At 45.3% G+C, this 25,904-nt stretch overlaps 1 protein-coding gene across 1 annotated transcript in view; it reads right to left on the bottom strand.

Annotated features, from left to right (window-relative positions):
- LOC144604515 (cadherin-4-like) overlaps positions 1-25,904 on the bottom strand; it is a 503,837-nt gene that overhangs the window by 32,547 nt on the left and 445,386 nt on the right. The window contains 4 exon segments of the mRNA XM_078419021.1: positions 286-428; positions 9,788-10,041; positions 13,348-13,533; positions 24,448-24,585. Coding sequence (XP_078275147.1) covers positions 286-428; positions 9,788-10,041; positions 13,348-13,533; positions 24,448-24,585 — 721 coding nt within the window.

Below are 25,904 nucleotides of genomic sequence, written 5' to 3'. Positions count from 1 at the left end.
CCAATTAACCTACAATCCTGTATGTTTTTGGAGTGGGGGAAGGAAACTAGAGCTCCCGGTGAAAACCCACGCAGGTCGCAGGGAGAACGTACAAACTCCGTGAGTCGGCATTGAACCTGGGTCTCTGGCGCTGTGAGGCAGCAACTCTACCGCTGCGCCATCATGCCGCCCAATGCTTTGAGGCAGTTAGAAGAAAATTAAAGGCATTTTACTGAAAAGATGCATGCAGACAAGATAGCCTGAAACTATACATTGCATTTCTCACAGTGGGAAGTCCATATTTACCATTGTCGGCTGCCAGGAATGTCGCTTCATATATATTATTTTTAACAAAGCTGGATTCTCGGTCCATGATGGCTGTGGTTATGATGTGACCCGTTGTGGCATTAATGTTCAGCCAGTTTGCAGGATCTGACAGCCCAGAATATCTAAGAAAAGCAGCAACTTTTCATCAAGGTTTTAACGAAACAAACAAGGAAGCCGGAGCCCAGATTTACCCTGAGCGCACACAACATCAGCAACTCTGTTGGCAACAGTTCCACTTTTGAAAATTCATTGCGTAGGAAAGAACTGCAGATGCCGGTTTAAATCGAAGATCGACACAAAATGCCGGAGTAACTCAGCGGGACAGGCAGCATCTCTGGAGAGAAGGAATGGGTGACGTTTCCGGTCGAGACCCTTCTTCAGACTGATGTCAGGGGAGGGCGCGGGACAAAGATAGAATGTAGTAGGAGACAGGGAGACTAAAGGGAGAACTCGGAAGGGGGAGAGGAAAGAGTGGGACAGAGTAACCATCTGAAGTTAGAGAAGTCAATGTTTATACCGCTGGGGTGTAAACTGCCCAAGCGAAATACACCCCAGCGGTATAAACATGGACTTCTCTAACTTCAGATATTTCCTCTGTCCCTCTCTTTCCCCTCCCCCTTCCCAGTTCTCCCACTAGTCTTCCTGTCTCCGACTACATCCTATCTTTGTCCCGCCCCCTCCCCTGACATCAGCCTGAAGTAGGTTCTCGACCCGAAATGTCACCCATTCCTTTTCTCCAGAGATGCTGCCTGACCCGCTGAGTTACTCCAGCATTTTGTGTCTAGGTACATGGATAGGACAGTTTCGGAGGGATATGGCCCAAACGCAGGCAGGTGGGACTCGTGCAGCTGAGACACATTTGCCGATGTGGGCAAGTTGGGCCGAAGGGCCTGTTTCCACACTGTATCACTCTACGATTCTATAAGTAAGTTAAATATAAAACTCATTTTTGGGGGTCATGATGGAATTACGAAGATGGACATTGATGCCCTTGTTCTTTTCACCTCTTCCCAACCCCTCCAACTTAGATTGGAGATAAGACACAAAATACTGGGAGTAACTCAATGGGAAAGGCAGCATCTCTGGAGAGACATAATGGGTGATGTTTCGGGTCAAAACCCTTCCTACAACTTAGATTGGAGCTGGCTCATTCAATTCCAGGCTTCTCAACCTTATTAAGTTATAGGTGGCCAACTGTTCACTGCGTGCGTTGTTACTAAGGCCCAGTCATTAAACAAAAATGATTTCAAAACCTTTCAGCACAGCTTCAAGGTGTAAGGCCCTATTCATCCCTGCAGCGTCTCATCTGTAAGTTTAAATTCCCCCTGAAATGGCCCTTTCAGCAGAAGCATCCCATCGTCAAGCACAGGCTGACGAGCACTCGAGTTGTTTCTCTTAACAATTGGACATAAAAGAGCAATAATTGCAGCCATAAAGGAATAGATATCTGAGAAAGTGCAGGGGTTTGCAAGTGAGACTGCAGACGAAAGGAGTTTGTATGGTAATCAATTCGGAACAATATAGCCATTGGAAGAAACACATTCAGGATCATTAAACATTAAAAGCAATAAAAGAAAATAAATATGGATGAAGTATAATAAGTCGAGCAGGGCAGAAATATTCAAACAGACAGATCGGCTCATCGATGTTCATGGACCAACCTTGTAAGCATTTATGTTTTAATGAAAGTCTTATTGTTTTCAAGTTGAATTAATTTATTGGTTACTCTAATCATACTCTCTCGTTCATCTGCTTAAGGATGAATGCAACGTATTTTCGCCAAACTGAGTGTGACACATAAATGGGAAAACAGGCAAAGGTTATAAATAAAAGAAAATTAATGTAATAAATCACTTCTAAGCACCCTCTTTGCCATCACCTAATCTCCTTATAATAAATACAATCAGAGTTGAACATTCGCACATGTACAATCGTTCATTTACAATCGCTCTGGCCCATTTTTAGTGCACTTTCCAACTCTAGAGCAATCAGGATCTGGGGAGTTATCAAGGGATTATGGGGAGATATTGAGGGATATGGGGAGATATTGAGGTATATGGGGAGATATCCAGGGATATGGGGAGATATTGAGGGATATGGGGAGATATTGAGGGATATGGGGAGATATCAAGGGATATGGGGAGATATCGAGGGATATGGGGAGATATCAAGAGATATGGGGAGTTATCGAGGGATATGGGGAGTTATCGAGGGATATGGGGAGTTATTGAGGGATCTGGGGAGATATCAGGGGATCTGGGGAGATATCAAGGGATCTGGGGAGATATCAAGGGATATGGGGAGATATCAGGAATCTGGGGAGATATCGAGGGATATTGCAAGATATCAAGGGATATGGGGCGATATTAAGGGATATGGGGAGATATCAAGGGATATGGGGAGATATCAAGGGATATGGGGAGATATCAAGGGATATGGGGAGATATCAAGGGATATGGGGCAATATCAGTGATCTGGGGAGATATCAAGGGATCTGGGGAGATATCAAGGGATATGGGGCGATATCAAGGGATATGGGGCAATATCAAGGGATATGGGGAGATATCAAGGGATATGGGGAGATATCGAGGGATATGGGGAGATATCGAGGGATATTGGGAGATATCAAGGGATATGGGGCAATATCAAGGGATATGGGGAGATATCAAGGGATATGGGGAAATATCTAGGGATATGGGGAGATATCAGGGATATGGGGAGATATCAGGGATCTGGGGAGATATCAAGGGATATGGGGAGATATCGAGGGATATGGGGAGATATCAGGAACGGGGTACTGATTTCGGATGATCAGCCATGATCATATTGAATGGTGGTGCTGGCTCGAAAGGCTGAATGGCCTACTCCTGCACCTATTTTCTATGTTTCTAGGATGAATAGCACACTCATACTAGCTCAACTTACACTACATTGAAGGCCACAAACAATGAGCAGGATTTTGAATGTGGTCCTAAACATAGAAACATAGAAAATAGGTGCAGGAGTAGGCCATTCGGCCCTTCGAGCCTGCACCGCCATTCAATATGATCATGGCTGATCATCCAACTCAGTATCCCGTACCTGCTTTCTCTCCATACCCCCTGATCCCTTTAGCCACAAGGACCACATCTAACTCCCTCTTAAATATAGCCAATGAACTGGCCTCAACTACCTTCTGTGGCAGAGAATTCCACAGATTCACCACTCTCTGTGTGAAAAAAAACTTTCTCATCTCGGTCCTAAAAGACTTCCCCCTTATCCTTAAACTGTGACCCATTGTTCTGGACTTCCCCAACATCGGGAACAATCTTCCTGCATCTAGCCTGTCCAACCGCTTAAGAATTTTGTAAGTTTCTATAGGATCCCCCCTCAATCTTCTAAATTCCAGCGAGTACAAGCCATGATGAGCATTCGTGGCACATCCAGTGGGATCTCCATTCTAAATGTTAACCTGCCCATTTCGCCTAATGGATACAAATACACTGTACAGTTACTTTGCTGTACATTTTTAGATGCGAGACCCCTTGCAGATGTGGTTTTCTTTCACGTGTACAAATTGAAATTATGTGGAAGATGGAAGCAAAATACTGGAGTAACTCAGCGGGCCAGGCAGCAACTCCGGAGAAAAGGAATTGGTGACATTTCGGGTTGAGACCCTTCATCGGAAATTATGTGGAAAGGAGTCACAATTGTTTAACTGTAGATCACAAAAAACAGCCTCCCTTCCATCGACTCCATCTACACTTCACGCTGGCCTGGCAAGGCTGCCAGCATAATCAAGGACGTGTCTCACCTCGGTCATTCCCTCTTCTCCCCTTTTCCCATCGGGCAGGAGATACAGAAGTTTGAAAATGCACACCAGATTCAGGAACGGTTTCTTCCCAGCTGTTATCGGACAACTGAACGGTCCTCTCATCAGCTAGAGTGGGGTCCTGACCTCCCATCTAACTTTGAACTATCTTTAATCGGACTTCAATGTTATATCCTTGCAATAAACGTTGCACCCTTTATCCTTGACCCATACATATATATATCATATATATATATACAGCGCGGAAACAGGCCTTTTCGGCCCACCAAGTCCGCGCCGCCCAGCGATCCCCGCACATTAACACTATCCTACACCCACTAGGGACAATTTTTTACATCTACCCAGCCAATTAACCTACATACCTGTACGTCTTTGGAGTGTGGGAGGAAACCGAAGATCTCGGAGAAAACCCACGCAGGTCACGGGGAGAACGTACAAACTCCTTACAGTGCAGCACCCGTAGTCAGGATCGAACCTGAGTCTCCGGCGCTGCATTCGCTGTAAAGCAGCAACTCTACCGCTGCGCTACCGTGCCGCCCCTTGATTGTATTGTACACTTAATACACTTGATTGTATTCATGTACAGTCTTTTCTTAGACTGGATAAATAACAATAAACAAATCTCAACCGTTAAACACTATCAACAGTCCAATCTAAGTTTCTGGAACGAAACTTAGGGGCTTGTCAAAGGTCTTTTCAATGATGGGTTTTCCAAAAATGCCCTAATTGACCAACATTACAGTAGACCCCATTTTAAAAACATGGGATTTAATTTTTTCTACATGTCAAGTTGCTAAGTTTGAAAGTTAAAATGAATAAGCTTACAAAGCATATTGAAACATTCCAACCTCATCCGACAGATATTCCATTCATGATATTAGATGCAAAAATTGCTGACTGAGTTCAGGGAGTGATTTCAGCTGTAAAATTGATATTTTTGCTTCTTTTACTCCAGTAATCATTAGGTGGAAGAGCAAATTGCATATTCAATCAGAGAAACACTGCACAGCATTAAAAAATCAAAGTTAGAAATGCCAGAGAGATGAAGTGACAAATATGATTGAAATTTGACACAGATCAAGATGCATTGAAGGAGTAACTTTGATTAAGCAAAAGATCTAAGATCTTCATTGTTGTTTCGAGTCCCATTGCATGTTCAATGTGTGATTCTTTGTTGACTGCATGGGTGAAGTTACTGGTTGAACAGCCAGGAATCTGGGCCAGTGATGTAACATCATGCCATCTAATGAAATGAAATACATGCACATATATATATATATATATATATATGTAGACACAAAATGCTGGAGTAACTCAGCGGGACAGGCAGCATCTCTGGAGAGAAGGAATGGGAAAAAAAGCAGGATTTTAGATGATCAGCCATGATCATATTGACCGGTGGTGCTGGCCCAAAGGGCCGAATGGCCTACTCCTGCACCTATTTTTCTATGTTTCGGGTCGACACCCTTCTTCAGACTGAGGTCAGGGGAGTGGGCGGTACAGAGATAAAATGTAGTCGGAGACAGTAAGACTGGTGGGAGAACTGGGAAGGGGGAGGGGATGCAAAGAGCGGGAAAGCACATAATCCTCCGACATTTTCATTTCGAAGGGGGCGTGGCTGTGTTCTGCAGCTGCGGCTCACCGGCAGTCTCTCTGTCTTTTTTTTTGTTTTTTGTCTATTGTCATCGTTTAATGTACGTTTTGTTCTATTTTTAACTCTGTGTATGTGGGGGGGGGTGGTGGGGGGGTTGGGGGAAACATTTTTTTCTAATCTCCTCCTCAACGGAGATGCGACCTTTACCGTGTCGTATCTCCGTTCGCGCTACGGCCTAACATCGTGGAGTCGGCGGCCTCCATCTGGGATCGACCTCGAAGACTCCGGTCGCAGGGCCTGGACTTACCATCTCGGAGGCTTCGGCCGTGGGCCCTGCAGACCGCAACATCGGGAGCTCGCAGGTCCCTGGCTGGCGACCGGCTTTCAGGAGCTCCAGCCGTAGCAGCTTCGACCGCCCCGGAGCGCGAGGTACGATCGACCCGCTCGCAGGCCCCTCATCGCCCTGCGTGGCCTGGCCGCGGCACTTTCCATCGCCCGGTGGGGGCTCAGGACCTTCATCGGCCTGCTCGGCTCGGCTCGGCCCTCGGACTTTCCATCGCCCGGTGGGGGCTTCAAAAGTTGGGAGCCTCGATCGCCTCGTGGCGCCACGGGAGAAGAATGAGGAGGAGATAATGACTTTTCTTTGCCTTCCATCACAGTGAGGGTGTGCCTGGAGCAATCACTGTGATGGCTGTTTGTGTTAAAATTGTATCTGTGTGTCCTGTGCTTTTTGTTGTCTACTGCCGGACCCTGACGTGAGAGGACGCTGGCGCTGTTTGTTCGCCGCTTCTCCGTCAGGATAGTTTGTCTGTTTGTTTTTATGTTATGACTGTTTTTGTAAAGCGCTTTGAGCACTTGGTAAAGCGCTATATAAAATAAATGCTTATTATTATATTATTATTTATACATTATATTATTATATAAGCAAATTGCATATTCTATTGGAGAAGCTTGATCATATATGGTTAAGCTCTTAAGTTCAACCTTCTCCAATTGAATATGCAATTTGCTTATATATGCTTATATATTGCTTATATATATATATATATATATATATATATTTTATATATATATATAAGCAATGACAGAAACTGTTGTTCTGCAGTTTGCTCAAGGCACTTGGATCTGTTATCACACCATAACATAAAATATGTATAGCTATTCACAAAAAGGTGTATCTGAATCTATGTGAGAGGGGAATACAAAGCAGCAATTGAGAATTAAAAAAAAAAATCTAAATAATTATTTGTATTTCATTTCACTAGTTGGCATATCGTGCATATATTTATGTCCAGGGTATATTTTAAAAGCTGATCTCAGTAAATGTAACATGAAACTATTGTTATAAAACAAAATGTCTGGTTCACCAATGTTCTTCGGGGAAGGACATCACTCATCCTTATCTAAGTTGGCCTAGAGGCGAGTCCAGATCACCAATGTACCAATGATGTTAACTTTAATGTCTCCACTACTCAATGGGGCAAGTAGACAATGCTGAGTTACTTCAGCATTTTGTGTCTTCCTTCGGAATAAACCAGCATCGGCAGTTCCTTCCCACACGATGTGTTTCTGTGCTGTACGACTTGGTGGCTGAGGTAATTCTTGCAAGACTAAAGTCGTTCTTTATAATTGGAATCAGCACACATACCCTTCACTGTCAATTCAATGTTATATCTTTGCACTGCTCTGCAGATCATGAAGAATGCCATTGTTTGATTCTCCCGTTCCCATTATTTCCTGAAGGGATTGATCTTTCGCTTGGAACTACTGTAGGTTCGAGGCGAATTTGAGCAGCATAATCATCCTCTTTATCTTTTCTCCTCATTTTCAGAAGTTGACATGCATCTGATAAAGGAGCCCAATAAACCGACTTGCAAAATAGCTGGTGAAGTAGTTTTCAATTGCCGAAATGCTTTAGTGTTGACTTGCTTGTATCGGTGATTGTCACATGCTGAGAAATTTGTTTTCAACAAGTAGTTAATGGAAGTGAATTCTGGCAACAGTGTACAACTGAGAGCTCTTTTGTCCTGCTCCACCTCTCTTAGGCTATTAGGCTTAGGCATCAGCATATTAAACACTACAACCACAACAGGGATGTAATGCTGAGGCTCTATAAGGCGCTGATCAGGCCGCATTCGGAGTACTGTGAGGAAATCTGGGCCCCATATCTGAGGAAGGGTGTGTTGGCTCTGGAGAGGGTCCAGGGGAGGTTTACAAGAATGATTCCAGGAATAAGTGGGTTAGCATACGATGAGCGTTTGACAGCACTGGGCCTGTACTCGCTGGAGTTTAGAAGGTTGAGGGGGGACCTCATTGAAACTTACAGAATAATGAAAGGCACAGATCGAGTGGATGTGGAGAGGATGTTTCCACTGGTGGGAGAGCCTAGGACCAGAGGTCACAGCCTCAGAATTAAAGGGCACTCTTTCAGAAAGGAGGTGAGGAAGAACTTCTTAAGTCAGAGGTAGTTAGTCCGTGGAGCTCATTGCCGCAGAGGGCTGTGGAGGCCGAGTCAGTGGACATTTTAAAGATATTTTCAGAGATGGACAAATTCTTGATTAGAACAGGTGTCAAGAGTTATGGGGAGAAGGCAGGAAAATGGGATTAGGAGGCAGAGATCAGCCATGATTGAATAGCGGAGTAGACTCGATGGGCCGAATGGCCTAATTCTACTATAACCCGTGAACGTGTGAATCTCCATAGACTTGGGGGCAATGTTTTTTTTCTTTTTGCACGATCATTGTTTGTTTTTTTGTGTATGTATGTGCGTGTGTGTGTATATATATAAATTATATAAATATAAATTATATATATATAAACCTTTTTTCTCATTTATTATAATGTTTACAGTGTACTATGTTTACATATTCTGTTGTGCTACAGTAAGCAAGAATTTCATTTCTCTGTCTGAGACCAATGACAATAAGACAATAAAACACTCTTGACTTCGTGTAGGAAAATAATTGCAGATGCTGGTACAAACCGAAGCTATCACAAAATGCTGGAGTAACTCAGCGGGTCAGGCAGCATCTCAGGAGAGAAGGAATGGGTGACGTTTCGGTTCGAGACCTTTCTTCATGGGATGGCAGGACTTTCATATGAAGAAAGACTGGATAGACTCGGCTTGTACTCACTGGAATTTAGAAGATTGAGGGGGGATCTTATAGAAACTTACAAAATTCTTAAGGGGTTGGACAGGCTAGATGCAGGAAGATTGTTCCCGATGTTGGGGAAGTCCAGAACAAGGGGTCACAGTTTAAGGATAAGGGGGAAGTCTTTTCAGGACCGAGATGAGAAAGTTTTTTTTCACACAGAGAGTGGTGAATCTGTGGAATTCTCTGCCACAGAAGGTAGTTGAAGCCAGTTCATTGGCTATATTTAAGAGGGAGTTAGATGTGGCCCTTGTGGCTAAAGGGATCAGGGGGTATGGAGAGAAGGCAGGTACGGGATACTGAGTTGGATGATCAGCCATGATCATATTGAATGGCGGTGCAGGCTCGAAGGGCCGAATGGCCTACTCCTGCACCTATTTTCTATGTTTCTATGTTTCTATGTTTCAGTCTGAAGAAGTGTCTCGACCCGAAACGTCACCCATTCCTTCTCTCCTGAGATGCTGGCTGACCCGCTGAGTTACTCCAGCATTTTGTGATACCTCTTGACTCTTCTAGCTTTCTCCACCCCCCCCCCCCCCCTACTACAATCAGTCTGAAGAAGGGTCTCGAGCCGAAACGTTGTCTGTCCGTGTTCTCCAGAGATGCCGCCTGACCCGCCGAGATACTCCAGCACTTTGCAGTTTTTTTTTTGTTGCAAACCAGCATTTGCAGTTCCTTGTGCACAACACAAGCTGCAACCTGACTGAAAGTCGGGTTTCCAGCTGCAGAGATTTCAAGCAGTAGCACACACAATGGGAGACAGTGACCCGGTAATTCCAGTGCTCTTAATCATTATTCCAGCCAATTGAAAATTCATCATCGCCCACGTTACAACTCTCGTTGCCGAGAGCTGAAATATATATTTTTTATTTACGCGGACGGGAAATGAAAAGCTAAATGAGATTTTGTGGCTGGCGGTCTTACCGTATTGCCTGATGCTTAAAGCGGTCAGGATCCTGAGCTGCAAATGTAGTTAGCAGGGTGCCCACAGGCATCTCTTCCTCCTGCCTGATTAGCTTGGGATTGGAAATGAAGATCGGTGCCTCGTTGACGTCCGTGACAGAGATTGCTACAGTCGCCGTCGACTGGAGTGAAGACTGAATTCCGGTCGTCAGTGGAGACTGGTTCATCACCGACACAGTCAGGACAAAGGCCCGGTTTGTCTCATAGTCCACCGGCTGCAAAACACAAACAGTCAGCGTGCTGCATTACGTGTCGAGATCCCTGCATCAATACTGTTCGCAAGTTACATAGAAACATAGGAAATAGGTGCAGGAGTAGGCCATTCGGCCCTTCGAGCCTGCACCGCCATTCAATATGATCATGGCTGATCATTCAACTCAGTATCCTGTACCTGCTTTCTCTCCATACCCCCTGATCCCTTTAGCCACAAGGGCCACATCTAACTCCCTCTTAAATATAGTCAATGAACTGGAGCAGAATTAGGCCATTTGGCCCATCATGTCTACTCCGCCATTCAATCATGGATGATCTATTTTTCCCTCTCAACCCCATTCTCCTGCCTTCTCCCCATAACCCCTGACAATCACGAATCTGTCAATCTCTGCCTTTAAAAAATCCACTGATTTGGCTTCCACAGCCTTCTCTGGCACCAAATTGCACAGATTCACCACCCTCTGAGGCTATATGGCCTCTGGTAGACTCTCTCCCACTAGGAGAAACATCCTCTCCACATCCACTCTATCTCGGCCTTTCAATCATGGATGATCTACTTTTCCCTCTCAACCCCATTCTCCTGCCTTCTCCCCAATAAATTTCAATTGAAGTCCCCCCTCATCCTTCTAAACTCCAGCGGGTACAGGCCCAGTGCCATCACTTATCATATGTTAACACACTCATTCCTGGGATCATTCTTGTAAACCTCCTCTGCACCCTCTCCGACACCAGCACATCCTTCCTCAGATATGGGGCCCATAACAATACTCCAAATGCAGTCTGACCATCTATATACTAAAACTCTCGTTTGTTATCTTGTTTGTGACTGAACCTCAGCCAAAATGGTACACGATAGCGTGACAAGGTATACTAGTCCCAGTGTACCTTGGACATGTTGGCCAGTGTGGGCTAGTTGGGCCAAAGGGCCTGTTTCTGCGCTGAATCACTCTATCAGGCTTCTGAACGGCCCTTCCATAAGCTTGGGTACTGTCCCATTCACCTCTACCCCACTGCAGATATTGGCCTATGGTTCTGAAACTGATGCGCTACAATATTAAGAACTGTATTCTGCACTCTGTATTTTTCCCTTTGCTCTACCTATTATACTTGAGTATGGCTTGATTGTCTTTACCTATGGTGTTATCTGATCTGTTTGGATATGGGGAGAAAGCAGGAACGGTGTACTGATTTTGAATGATCAGCCATGATCATATTGAATGGCGATGCTGGCTCGAAGAGCTGAATAGCCTACTCGTGCACCTATTTTCTATGTTTCAATGCTCACAAGATCAGTAGTACCAGGTTTTAATTTATAAAACTTGAGTAAAACTCAATCTGCCTTTGGTACAGCAGATTAGTGAGTCAGTCTTGTCATTTTTAAAATAATCTACAGTGGCGCAATGTGGAGTTACTGCCTCACAGCACCAGAGACCCGGGTTCGATTCTGATTCTGGGCGATGTGTGTGAGTTTTCTCTGAGTGCTCCGGTTTCCTCCCACACTCCAATGACGTGCAGGTTTTGTAGGTTAATTGGCTCCGGTGGAAATGGTAAATTGACCCTAGGGTGGAGGACAGTGCTAGTCTACGGGGTGATGATCACTGCTCGGCCAGGACTAGGTGGATCGAAGCGCCTTTTCCTTGCTCCAGTAGCAGATACAGAAATGTAAAAGCCTGCACCATCAGACTCAGGAACAACTTGTTCCCCTCTGTTACCAGGCTTCTGAATGGCCCTTCCATAAGCTAGGATACTGTCCCATTCACTTCCACCCCATTGTGCACATTGGACTTTTATTTATGGAACTGATACGCTACAATGCTGAGGATTACATTCTGCACTCTGTATCTTCCCCTTTGCTGCACCTATTGTATTTGAATTTGACTTGATTGTATTCGAGTTTGACTGGTGTGTTTGGATAGCATGCGAATCATGGCTTTTCACTGTACCTCGCTCGGTACACGTGACAATAATAAACCCAAACCTAGGCCACATAGTACTTCTCTCTCCGCGGCGTGCCATGGCGATTCACAACAGGGCAGCACCAGAACAAGGAAGGCACTCATAACAACTTGTCATCACAACAGTGACAAGCCTCAGTGGGTTGTCTATCCAATCCTTGAGTCTTTGGGCCGGAGGAGCAGGAACACTGTAACAATTCAACTCTCTCCAAAGACCTGGGCTCAATCCCAACAATGGGTGCTGTTTGTACTTTAGTTTGTACGTTCACCCCAGGACCCTGTGGGCTTTCTCCGAGATCTTCGGTTTCCTCCCACACTCCAAAGACGTACAAGTTTGTAGGTTAATTGGCTTGGTATTAGTATAAATTGTCCCTAGTGTGTGTAGGGCAGTGTTAATGTGTGTGGATCGCTGGTCGGCGCAGACTCGGTGGGCTGAAGGGCCTGTTTCCGCGCTGTATCTCTAAACTAAACTAAACACCAGTGTAGCACTTCTTCCCAAAAACTTTGCATAAAAGTACTCATAAAAAGCTTAAAACTAAGAGGAACAGAGCTACGACCAAATGGCACCAATAATCTGTGGATTACCACAGAACCTTAATTTAAAAGATTGATGGAAATCGAGTACAAAATGATGTTGAATTATTCAGCAGTTTAGTAAAATAAATATAAGATGTATGTCACAAAGATGTCAAAGTAACATTTATATGGCACATATCCACTGGTCTGATTATGCACAATCAGGAATGTTACAAGTGATTCAGACCAACAAGATGAGCAAACTATTAATGATACCCCAAGGGACTTCTTATAATGTCATTTATTTCATACTTTAAAAATTAAGTTAGAAGTATTGATTGTCAATAAGACAAGCAACATGATGCACCACTTCTTTATAGTTTGTTTCAATACATGGAAGCAGCACAAAGTCCACCAATCTCGTTTGATGGACATTAGGAGCAAAAAAGCTCAAATATCCATGCTTCTGAATAAATTTTGCGATACTGAGCTCTCAATGAATAAGTTACATTAAATGCCTGGCTTTCCAAACATATAAAGTCATGCTTTTGTCAAGAACTTTATTCTTTGCCTGTTGCATTTGGCTCCTGAGATAGGCCGCTAAAAAAAGGTTGGACAGTTATATACAAGTTAAAGAATGGATTAACTCTTACTGTTTATTCAGAATTTTACAGTACATACTGGAGGACTGGCTTTATGTTAAGCATTGGCCGAGGGTTTATAAGGCGCTGGTCAGACCGCATTTGGAGTATTGTGAGCAGTTTTGGGCCCCGTATCTGAGGAGGAATATTGTATCTCTCTGCATTGTATCTCTAAACTAAACAAAACTAAGCTTACCTTTTCTACAATAACCATGCCATCATTGGTGACTGGGTCGGTCTTCACTACAAAATGGTGGGCTGAGTCTCCACTGACAATGCGGTACATGGCATTCCAATTGGACGTGTGTGGCTGGTCTCGGTCTGTGACTGTCAAATTGGCAACGATGACTTCTCTCTTGTTCTCTTGAACCTCTCCATAGTACTGGAAATAAACAAAAGGACAGGATAAAGGAATATTCTGGAGGCAGCAACATGCACCACCTTCAGTTCTGTGACAACAGCAAATAAAAATGATTAATACAGTCACACAATTACAATTATTGCAGCATCAACTCATTTAAAAACACTCAGTTTTTTGCTTATTCTGAGCCGTTTTTTGCTTATTCTGAGCCTGCAAGGATGAGTCTCACCCTAACCACTGCCTCTTCTCCCTTCCCCCATCGGGCAAGAGGTATAGAGACGTAAAAACGCGCACCTCCAGATCCAGGGACAGTTTCTTCCCAGCTGTAATCAGGCAACTAAACCATCCTACCAACAACTAAAGAGCAGTCCTGAATCACCATCTACCCCATTGGAGTAGATTCTGATTCCAATAATCAGACTATATTGGAATTTATCTTGCACTGTACATTACTCCATTTACCCTGTGGGCAGCTCGATTGTAATCATGTATTGTCTTTCTGCTGACTGGACAGCGCGCAACAAAAAGCTTTTCACTGTGCATCGGTACATGTGCCAATAAACTAAACTAAACTAATTGATTTTATATACATTGAAACACTGCACTTACTTTTTTGGATGCACAACCTTCTAAAACAAAGCAACAATCAACTATATATTTGATTTTAGTTGAGTTTAGTTGAGAGATACAGCTTCGAAACAGGCCCTTCCTTCCACGTGATCTGTGCCGACCATCGATCACCCATTCACTCTAGTCCTATGACGTAGGAAGGAACTGCAGATGCTGGTTTTTGAAACATCCTCTCTCGCTGCCAAGTCTTGACCCGAAACGTCACCAATTCCTTTTTTCCAAAGATGCTGTCCGACCCGCTGAGTTACTCCAGCTTTTTGTGTCTATTCACACTAGTTCTATGTTATCCCATTTTCTCATCCACTGTCTACACACTGGGAGCAATGTGCAAAAGCGCATTAACCTACAAACCCACGCGGTCAAAGGGAGAACGTGCAAACTCTACACTCAGCACCTGAGGCCAGGATCAAACCCAGGTCTTTGGCGCTGTAAAGCAACAAATCTACCAGCTGAGCCATTGTGTAATAATAACAATTAAAAATAGAAATGCATCATACAACAGTCATCTACAACACTAAACAGTTCGGTGATGTAAAGCCAGCACCTGGTCATTGATGATCAAATTAGTTTGCTTTTGCCATTCTTAAGTACTAATTGTAAGAATTGTTTAAATATTTTAAATAATTTAGATATTTTTCAGGTATCTGATAAATAAAAAATGAAATAATAAAAGCACCAATCAACTACTAGGTTGGGCAGCGGTAGAGTTGCTGCCTTCCAGCGCCAGAGACCCGGGTTCGATCCTGACTACAGGTGCTGTCTGTACGGAGTTTGTACGTTTTCCCTGTGACCGCCTGGGTTTTCTCCGGGTGCTCCAGTTTCCTCCCACACTCCACAGGCGTACAGGTCTGTAGGTTGATTGGCCTCTGTTAATTCTCCCTAGTGTGTGGGAAAGTGCTAGTGTATAGGGTTATCGTGGGTCAACACGGATCCAGGGGGCTGAAGGGCCTATTTCCTTCTTCTTTAAAGTTACTGAAGTAATATGGAGCCCAAATTGCTATCACACAGTTATCCAACCGTGTTAATGTTTTTGGCCCAAATCATTGCACTTTGCCTTAATTTTACACTTTAACAGAATGCTTTTTGGCAATCAATAGGCGCCACATCACGGGTTCACTTTTATTCATTCAACTAATTAAATCCTTGATGAACCCTCTTAAATTTGTCAAACTTGATTTCTCTTTACTAAAACCATGTTGACTCTGCTTAATTCGAAATCAGCTTCTTCTGACTTGCTTCGTAAAAGATTCCAGGCAATCCCGCTACAATTGGCCTATAACTTTACAAATACAGTGAGGAAACAGGCCCTTTGGCCTACTGAGTCACCCGTACACTATCATTATCCGACACACACTGGAGGCAATTTTACCAAAGCCAATTAACCCACAAACCTGTACGTCTTTGGAATGAGGGAGGAAACCGGAGCACCCGGGGAAAACCCACGCGGTCACAAGGAGAACGTACAAACTCCGTACAGACAGCACCCGGAGTCAGGATTGAACCCGGGTCTCTGGTACCATTTTTTTTACCAAAGCCCATTTACCTACAAACCTGTGTGGGAAGAAACTGCAGATGCTGGTTTACATGGAAGTTGCCCTAAACCTATTCCTTTTCTCCAGAGATGCTGCCTGACCCGCTGAGTTACTCCAGCATTTTGTATCTAACCTGCAAGCTGGAGCACAAAGAGAAAACCCACGTGGTCACGCTGAGAACGTACAAGCTCCGTACGGACAACACCCGTAGTCAGAATTGAACCCGTGTCTCCAGCGCTGTAAGGCAGCAACTCCACCGCTGTACCACAGTGCCGCTCTACCTACACTGTTTGCACAATTTACTTCATTCTCTGTCTCTCCGTATACGCCCAGGTGCAGCAGGCCTGCGAGAACTTTGCCTTGGCCAGTCATCTCTTGCTTCGTTAGGTTAGCTACTGTCAAACTCAATTGGCTGCTGATAGACCTAGCAGCAAACCTGAGGTCATTATTACTCCTGGAATGACGAAGCGGGTTGATAGATCATTGCTCACCATCTTGAGTTGATGCATTCCCAGTTTGACAGAAAGGTTGTCTTCTACTCCAACCCAATAATCCTTCATTCCATTATTGAGTTAACAGCATTTCATTATTTTACGTTATTCACAGGTGCCAGGCAAATTGCAGGAACGAGGAGGCTTCCAAAATTGGTGCCCAAAGCTTCAAATCCTATTTCTCTAATGATTTCCGGGCTTAATTTCAGGTGGTTAAAGCGGAATTCATCAGTGTATTGTGTGACAAATCAATTAGTCTCAAGTTGGGATATTCTTGCCATTAGGACGACACGGCGGCAGAGTTGCTGCCTTACAGCGCCAGAGCCCCGGGTCCCAGGTTCAATCCCGACTACACGTGCTGTCTGTATGGAGTTTGCACGTTCTCCCCGTGACTTGCGCGGGCTTTCTCCGAGACCTTCGGTTTCCCCCGGACACTCCAAAGACGTACAGGTTTGTAGGTTAATTGGCCTGGTATAAATGTAAAAAAATTGTCTCTAGTGTGTGTGTATAGTGTTAATGTGCGGGGATCGCTGGTCAGTGCGGACTCGGTGGGCTGAAGGGCCTGTTTCCGCGCTGTATCTCTAAACTAAACTAAACTAAATTACTCTGTTCATAACAATGCAGCCTGATGCTTCCAGGACACTTTAACTGAAACAGGGCGGCACGGTGGCGCAGCGGTAGAGTTGCTGCCTTACAGCACCAGAGACCCGGGTTCGATCCTGACTACGGGTGCTGTCTGTCCTGGGTTGCTACGTTCTCCCCCGTGATCGCGTGGGTTTTTCTCTGGGTGCTCCAGTTCCCTCCCACATGCCAAAGACGTGCGGGTTTGTAGCTTAATTGGCTTCTGTAAATGACCCCTGGTGTGTAGGATAGTGCTGGTGTACGGGGCGATCGCTGGCCGGCGTGAACTCGGTGGGCCGAAGGGCCTGTTTCCACGCTGTACCTCTGAAGTAAAAAATTGAATGAAGCACATCACTGCCGGTAGAACAAGTCTCACATCTTTAACAGGATTTAACAACCCTATTCAAATTCCCTCTGCAACCACTGCGTGTAAATGCACAGCATTACTTTCCTTCTCCAGCTACTGTCTACGGTTATTTTTTGGGGGGGGGATCAAACAAAGGACGCCTTCTATTCTCTGGTTATTAATCTTCAAGGTGCCGAATCTTTCTGTACAAAAACGCATCCTTGCTGTGACACCCACAAGCAAGATGCAAAAATTAAAATGAATAATTTATGAGCAAGGAGAGAAGCGACTTGAGTAATGTTTCATCCGGTCCGTTCAATTGTATCAGTGCCCTTGAAAAATCAATACATAACGGCGATGTGCAGTCAGAGCCATGCTTAGAAGTTGTTACACGAATCTAGGAAGTGGATCCGATTTTTCTCTTCTGGTTAAGTATTTTCCAATGCGATTAAATATTAAGTCAGAAATTAAATAGACCCCCGAAACACCGATGTAATCCCTGGGGACAGACAAAGTAGCTTTTATGACAAGTTGTGATGAAGCCTTTGGGTGAAAGGAACAGCTGATTGAAAGGAAGCACGAACATCTCTCGGATTTTGTACAGTAGAGCGTTCCACATGTGTGAAACCTTGTTTTTACATCAGGAGTCTTTCAACTGATCTGTTTAACTCCCGCGATGCTGCACAATCCTTACAGATCATGACAAGCAATACTTAAGGCACACACCTTGACGTTTGGATATAAATTTATTTGATTTTTATGGATGTTTTGAAATATTTGCCTCCAATTAGTTTAGTTTTGTTTACAGCATGGAAACAAGCCCTTCGGCCCACCGGCCGGCGATCCCCGCACATTAACACGACCCTACGCACGCTGAGAACAATCTTACATTTATACCAAGCCAATTAACCTGCAAACCTGAACGTCTTTGGAATGATGGGAGGAAAGCAAAGATCCCAGAGGAAACCCACGCAGGTCAACGGGAGAACATATAAACTCCGTTAGGTTAATTCCCGGAATGGCGGGACTGTCGTATGTTGAAAGGCTGGAGCGATTGGGCTTGTATACACTGGAATTTAGAAGGATGAGGGGGGATCTTATTGAAACATATAAGATAATTAGGGGATTGGACACATTAGAGGCAGATAACATGTTCCCAATGTTGGGGGAGTCCAGAACAAGGGGCCACAGTTTGAGAATAAGGGGTAGGCCATTTAGAACGGAGATGAGGAAGAACTTTTTCAGTCAGAGGGTGGTGAAGGTGTGGAATTCTCTGCCTCAGAAGGCAGTGGAGGCCAGTTCGTTGGATGCTTTCAAGAGAGAGCTGGATAGAGCTCTTAAGGATAGCGGAGTGAGGGGGTATGGGGAGAAGGCAGGAACGGGGTACTGATTGAGAGTGATCAGCCATGATCGCATTGAATGGCGGTGCTGGCTCGAAGGGCTGAATGGCCTACTCCTGCACCTATTGTCTATTGTCTATTGTCTATTGTCCGTACAGGCAGCACCCGTAGTCAGGATCGAACCCGGGTCTCTGGCGATGTAAGGCAGCAACTCTACCGTTGCACCACCTTGCCGCCCAACAGCCATTTCTCACCCACTGGGAAACAGGATCGGGCTCTTTCTGACACAATTCTTTGTAACCGGTTTAATTTTCTTACTGCAGCTCATTGATGTCTGGAGCCAAAGCTGCCACTGATCCTGGGCTTTTGGGGGTTGCCACATTCAAGGGAGAAAGGTCTCCTCCCACCAATTACAGAGACCAATGTTCATACTTGTTCTTCAGTCTGAAGAAGGGTCTCGACCCGAAACGTCACCCATTCCTTCTCTCCCGAGATGCTGCCTGACCTGCTGAGTTACTCCAGCATCTTGTGAATAAACCAATGTTCATACTGCTGGGGAGGAAGCTGCCAAACAAAATGTGTGATGCAGTTCCTCCAACATGGTGGCAGCGTGGTGCAGCGGTACAGCTGCCGCCTCACAGCGCCAGAGACCCGTGTTCCATCCTGACTACCGGTGCTGTCTGCACGGAGTTTGTACGTTCTCCCCGTGGGTTTTCTCGGGGTGTGCTGGTTTCCTCCCACACTCCAAAGACGTCCAGGTTTGCAAGCTAATTGGCTCGGCATAATTGTAAATCGTCCCTAGTGTCCGTAGGATAGTGTTAGCTTAATTGAGTTTATTGTCACGTGTTCCGAGGTGCAGTGAAATGCTTTTTTTGTGTGCTTACTAGTCAGCGGAAAGACAATACGTGATTAAAATCAAGCCATTTACAGTGTACAGATACATGATAAGGGAATAACATTTAGCGCAAGGTAAAGCCAGTAAAGTCCGATCAAAGGTAGTCCAAGGGTCACCAATGAGGTAGATTGTGCGCAGGGATCGCTGGTTGGCGTGGATTCAGTGGGCCAAAGGGTCTGTTTTCATGCTGTATCTCTAAACTACACAGGGCTCTATCCTTGTCTTGCCTGTGGGGAGGTGGGGGGAGAGCAGGAACGTGGCAATGGAGGAGATGCTAGTGCAGGCTCTATAATAATAATAATAATAATCCATTTATTTTATATAGCGCCTTATCGCATGCTCAAAGCGCTTTACAAAAACAATTAACATAGAAACAAACAGACAAACTATCCTGACGGAAAAGCGGCGAATACACAACGCCAGCGTCCTCTCACGTCAGAGTCTGGCAGTAGACATTAAAAAGCACAAGACACACAGATATAATTTTTTACACAAAACAGCCATCACAGTGATTGCTCTAGGCACACCCTCACTGTGATGGAAGGTAAAGTCTTATCTCCTCCTCATTCTTCTCCCGTGGTGCCACGAGGTGATCGAGGCTCCCAACTTTTTGAAGCCCCCACCGGGCGATGGAAAGTCCCAGGGCCGAGCCGAGCAGGCCGATGAAAGTCCTGAGCCCCCACTGGGCGATGGAAAGTCCCAGGGCCGAGCCGAGCCGAGCAGGCCGATGAAAGTCCTGAGCCCCCACCGGGCGATGGAAAGTCCCAGGGCCGAGCCGAGCCGAGCAGGCCGATGAAAGTCCTGAGCCCCCACCGGGCGATGGAAAGTCCCAGGGCCGAGCCGAGCCGAGCAGGCCGATGAAAGTCCCGAGCCCCCACCGGGCGATGGAAAGTGCTGCGGCCGAGCCACGCAGGGTGATGAAGGGCCTGCGGGCGGGTTGATCATACCTCGCGCTTCGGGGCGGTCGAAGCTGCTACGGCTGGAGCTCCTGAAAGCCGGTCGCCAGCCAGGGACCTGCGAGCTCCCGATGTTGCAGTCTGCAGGGCCCACGGCCGAAGCCTCCGAGATGGTAAGTCCAGGCCCTGCGACCGGAGTCTTTGAGGTCGATCCCAGCTGGAGGCCGCCGACTCCACGATGTTAGGCCGTAGCGCGAACGGAGATACGACACGGTAAAGGTCGCATCTCCGTTGAGGAGGAGATTTGAAAAAAGGTTTCCCCCAACCCCCCCACCACCCCCCTACATACACAGAATTAAAAATAAAACAAAACGTACATTTAACAACGACAATGACAAAAAAACAACAAAAAAACAGAGAGACTGCCGGTGAGCCGCAGCTGCAGAACACAGCCACGCCCCCAATCAACCACAGTCGGGGGAAAGACACGTTTCCCCATAAGGAAGGACGTTTCTTGTGTCTGAGAACAAAATAAGCCTCATCTCAAGAACTGATGCTGCGGTGATGAGAGAAAGGATGGCTTCATCACAAGAGACAAGATGGAAGGAATTGTAATTTAGGCACCTGTGGGATGAGTGCATTGTTCCTGAAATAGACAATAGACAATAGGTGCAGGAGGAGACCATTCGGCCCTTCGAGTCAGCACCGCCATTCAATGTGATCATGGCTGATCATTCTCAATCAGTACCCCGTTCCTGCCTTCTCCCCATACCCCCTGACTCCGCTATCCTTAAGAGCTCTATCTAGCTCTCTCTTGAATGCATTCAGAGAATTGGCCTCCACTGCCTTCTGAGGCAGAGAATTCCACCAATTGAGACAGAGAGGTCACGAGAGGGGAGAAGGGTGTCAGAAATATTTCCAATGCATCTGGGGCAGAGTGGGAGTTGTTGGCGGAGTTGATGAAATGTCGGGGGTTCCGCATGGGGGTCCAGGGGGCAATGCCAATGCCTTCGACGATGTACCGGAGAAAGAGTTGGGGAGTGGTGCCAGAGCAAGTTTGGAACAAGGACACCTCCAACCATAATACACGCGCAGACACATAATGCTGGAGTAACTCAGCGGGACAGGCAGCATCTCTGGAGAGAAGGAATGGGTGACTTTTCGTGTCGAGACCCTTCTTCTCGACCCGAAACGTCACCCATTCCTTCTCTCCAGAGACGCTGCCTGTCCCGTTGAGTTAATCCGGGCAATCTTTTGTCTATCATCGGTGTAAAACACATCTAAAACATGCATAGCTAGCGCCCATGATCGCGCTACACCACTGACTTGAAATATTTTCCATCATTTATTTCATACATTCCATTTCCATGCCAAGATTACACACATGAGATTAGATCTTAAAATCATTGACTGGCACATTGCTTTAAGGTCTTTATCTAGTGATTACTCCTGATCTTGAAATTTATCATACTAAATGTTAAAAGCATTTGAGTCATCCTTTTTATGTCACATTACTATCACCAATTATCGTACAGTGCACATTGCATGCAGATGGAGGAGGAAAGGCGCGCAAAAAGACATCTTGTTCAGACAACTTATAACCTAGCGGTATGAATATCAATTTCTCTAATTTCAATTAACTCCGGCATTGCCTCCCCTCCCCTCTCTTCCACCACCCCCCCCCCCCCCCCTCTCTCCTCCCCTAGTTGTCTCAACGGTTCCACTGTTCGTATCCTTGTAACCCTCTTGCCATCACACCTTCCCCAGCCAACAATGGGCCATTGTGGGCTCCACCCTTCCAGAGGTCATCTGTCGCCAGCCCTGGGCATGTATTGTCTTTCAGCCGACTGGTTAGCACGCAACAAAAGCTTTTCACTGTACCTCGGTGCACCTGACATTAAACAAAACTCTAACTGATTTGTTCTGGCCTTTTCTCGCCTCCACTTTATAAACTCCCCTCCCCCCCCCCCCCCCCACCCCCTCTCCCCTACTTTCAATCTGAAGAAGGGTTTGGACCCGAGACGTCACCTATTCCTTTTCTCTAGAGATACTGCCTGTCCTGCTGAGTTACTCCAGCATTTTGTGTTTCACATAATCTGGATCTGCCTTTTGCTAGAGTCATGATTTTGTGTCTATCTTCGTGTAAACCCGCCTCTGCAGTTCCTTCCTGCATAATACATCTCTGTTGGAATTAATTCTACCTCTAGCTTGCTAACTAGAGATGTATTTTTAAACCAGGAAGTGCCCTCTTGACATTTTCTTCCCATCTTGTCTTCAATCATTCTCGAGCAGCTGCTCTGTTCCAAAAGCAACAATCCAGTCATTTTGAGTCCCTCTGGTTCCTGAAATCTCTGTGCACCGTGACATCTAAATTTAAACCTTTCGAAAGCCAATTCAGCACACAATCTCTGGTCACTTTCGGCATCATGTAAATAAGGACATTGTCTGTACAATCAAACCTTTCAATTTTCCTACCTAGAACTCGGGGCGGCACGGTGTCGCAGTGATAGAGATGTTGACCTACAGCGCCAGAGACCCGGGTTCGATTCTGACTACTGGGAACTGTCTGTACGGAGTTTGTACGTTCTCCCGTGACCTACGTAGGTTTTCTCCAGGTGCTTTGGTTTCCTCCCTTACTCCAAAGACGCACGGGTTTATAGTTTAATTGGCTTGGGTAAAATTATAAATTGTCCCTGATGTGCAGGATAGTGCTAGAGTTCGCTGGTCGTCGCCGACTCGGTGGGCCGAAAGGCCTGTTTCCGCGCTGTATCTCTAAAGTCAAAGCCTACGGCTCCTTGTCTGCCTCCAATCCTCACAGCAAGTGAACAACACCAAACCCCTGACTCCAGCAGTATCTCAATGATCAATATTATGCACAGCGACAGACTAAAATTACGCTCCTGATTAATGTTTTAAGCGGGAAGTGAACTAGAATCTTTAATCTCATTTAAAATGGACATTCATAAAGTCTATCTTTATGCTGGATAAATAACGAGGAGTTAATTAAAAAACATCAACTGTTCCTGAGGGATACCCTATAAAACAAACATTTTGATTTCTTAATGAATTCCCAGGCTCTCATTTCCAACAGTAAATTTGCTTTCCCTGCATTTCTGCCAAACGGCGCATTTCATTTCACTCAGGACATCTTGCGAGCTCATTTTAAGATTCATTATTTTCAAATAAAAATCAGAAATAGTTTTTATGATGTTAAATTTTGGAAATGTATTATAATTTCCTCCCAAATAAAAGAACACACCCTCACGTTGTTCGCTGAAAGTAGATTGCGCTGAAACCTTTCTCTTAATTGATTGTATCCAGTTACAGGTAGGTAGATGAATGCCCCAGTTGGTATCTCTCTTTCACATCCACCCCACTGAACACAAACCATGCATTAACTCGACATTAAAGCCCTGGGATTTAAAGGTCTGATGATATGAACATTCACACTCACCACCCATTTAAGAATACCAATAGATTCTATTCAAAGTACTATTTAGGATTATAAAAGGAACTCTTTAACTTTTATGAGTAGTTTAGTTTAGAGATACAGTGTGGAAACAGTCCCTCCGACCCACCGAGTCCGCGCCGACCAGCGATCAAGCCGCACACCAGCACTATCCTCAGGATTCAAGATTTCAAGATCAATCTATTATTGCCACATGTACCAATTAAGGTACAGTGAAATTTGAGTTATTCACTAGGGGCATTACGATTTTACCGAAGCCAATTAGACTGCAAACCCGTGCGTCTTTGGAGTGTGGGTGGAAACCGGAGCACCCGGAGAAAACGCACGCGGTCACAGGGAGAACGTACAAACTCCGTACAGACAGCAACGGTAGTTAGGATTGAACCTGGCGCAATGAGGCAGCAACTCTAGCGCTGCGCCACCGTGCCGCCATCTGCAGGGTCAAATTTGAAGAATGGATAAAGAAGGGAAGACAAAAACGATTAAGGGATACATTCTCAATCTATATTTGTTGATCAATTCTAAATATAGCCACACATTCTATAAAACTGGCTTATTTAAAGAGACTCTTGTCAGGTTGATTGAATCAGGTTGATTAAATTTCAAATCAAAAGACACATAAAAGATAATGATACATATTTAAACTTTAAAGGTCACAGGTGTAGATCAGCCACAAAAACATATGTTATACGATAATAATAATAATACTACTCACGGTGGTAGCAGTGAATTCAGGAGGATTATCATTCACATCAGTGACGATGATCACTGCTGTTGCTGTGTTAGAAAGACCATGGTGTTGGTTCCCATCCATATCAGTGGCCTGGATGGTGATTGTGTATCGAGGGACTTTCTGAAAAGATAAAAACACAGATTATATTAAAAGATTATTAGAGATACAGCGTGGGAAAAAGGTCCGCCGAATCCGCGCCGACCAGCGATCCCCATATAATAGCACTAGCCAACAAACCAGGGGTAAGTTATAATTTTACCAAACCTGTACATCTTTGGAGTGTGGGAGGAAACCGGAGCGGCTGAAGAAAATCCACGCGGGTCACGGGGAGAACGTACAAATTCCGCACAGGCAGCGCCCGTAGTCAGGATCGAACCCGGGACTCGAGCGCCGTGAGGCAGTAACTTTCCCGCTGAGCCACAGTGCCGCTCCACAACATACGTACTAGAATCTGTATGCAGTTGGAATGAGCGCGTGACAAAGGAATCCACTAGGATGAAGCGGGTGAGTATGTGAACAAGGGGAGGTTACTAGGTTGAAGGGGAGGAAGTAAATGGGAAATTGGACTCATGGAATTGTTCTGCTGGGAGTTAGCATGGAACTGATAGGCCGAATGTCCTCTTCTGCTTCAAACAGAGAACAGTCAAATGGACATGTTAGATTCAAATTTTCCTTTTTGTCATTGCTTAGGGCTCAGTTGGTGCATTTTGTTCAATATTGGAAACCAATGTTTAAGTCAGGACACAGAGAAGAAGCAGACGAGACTCACTGGATTGTACGAAGAATAAAGGACTTCAGTTATTTTGAGAGACTATTACCATTCATTGTTCTGGAGTAATAGGGTCGTACAGCGTTGAAACAGCCCCTTTGGCACAACTTGCTCACACCGACCAACAATGGCCCATCTACACTAGTCCCACCTGCCCGCGTTTGGCCCATATCCCTCTAAACCTGTCCTGTCCATGTATCGGTCTATAAAGGTCTAGGAGCAGAATTGGGCCATTCGGCCTATCAAGTCTACTCCGCCATTCAATCATGGCCGATCTATCTTTCCCCCCTTACCCCACTTTCCTGCCTTCTCCCCATTACCCCTGACGCCCGTACTAATCAAGAATCTATCTATCTCTGCTTTAAAAATATCCATTGACTTGGCCTCCACAGCCTTCTGTGGCAGCTAATTCCACAGATTCACCACCCTCGGACTAAAGAAATTCCTCATCTCCTTCCTAAAGGAACGTCCTTTATTTCTGAGGCTATGACCTCTGCTCCTAGACTCTCCCGCTAGTGGAAGCATCCTCTCCACATCCACCCTATCCATTACCATCAACTTCTCCCAGCTTTCATCCCTCCCGACACATTAAAGATAATATTCAGCGGCCAATTAATCCATCAATCCCTTGCGTCTTTGGGATGTAGGAGGAAACTGTTGGGATGTAGGA

This window comes from Rhinoraja longicauda, chromosome 22 (assembly GCF_053455715.1).
Source record: "Rhinoraja longicauda isolate Sanriku21f chromosome 22, sRhiLon1.1, whole genome shotgun sequence".
NCBI classification, from domain to species: Eukaryota; Metazoa; Chordata; class Chondrichthyes; order Rajiformes; family Arhynchobatidae; genus Rhinoraja; species Rhinoraja longicauda.
The sequence above is the reverse complement of the archived record's forward strand: the minus strand, read 5'-3'. Positions and strand labels throughout refer to the sequence as shown.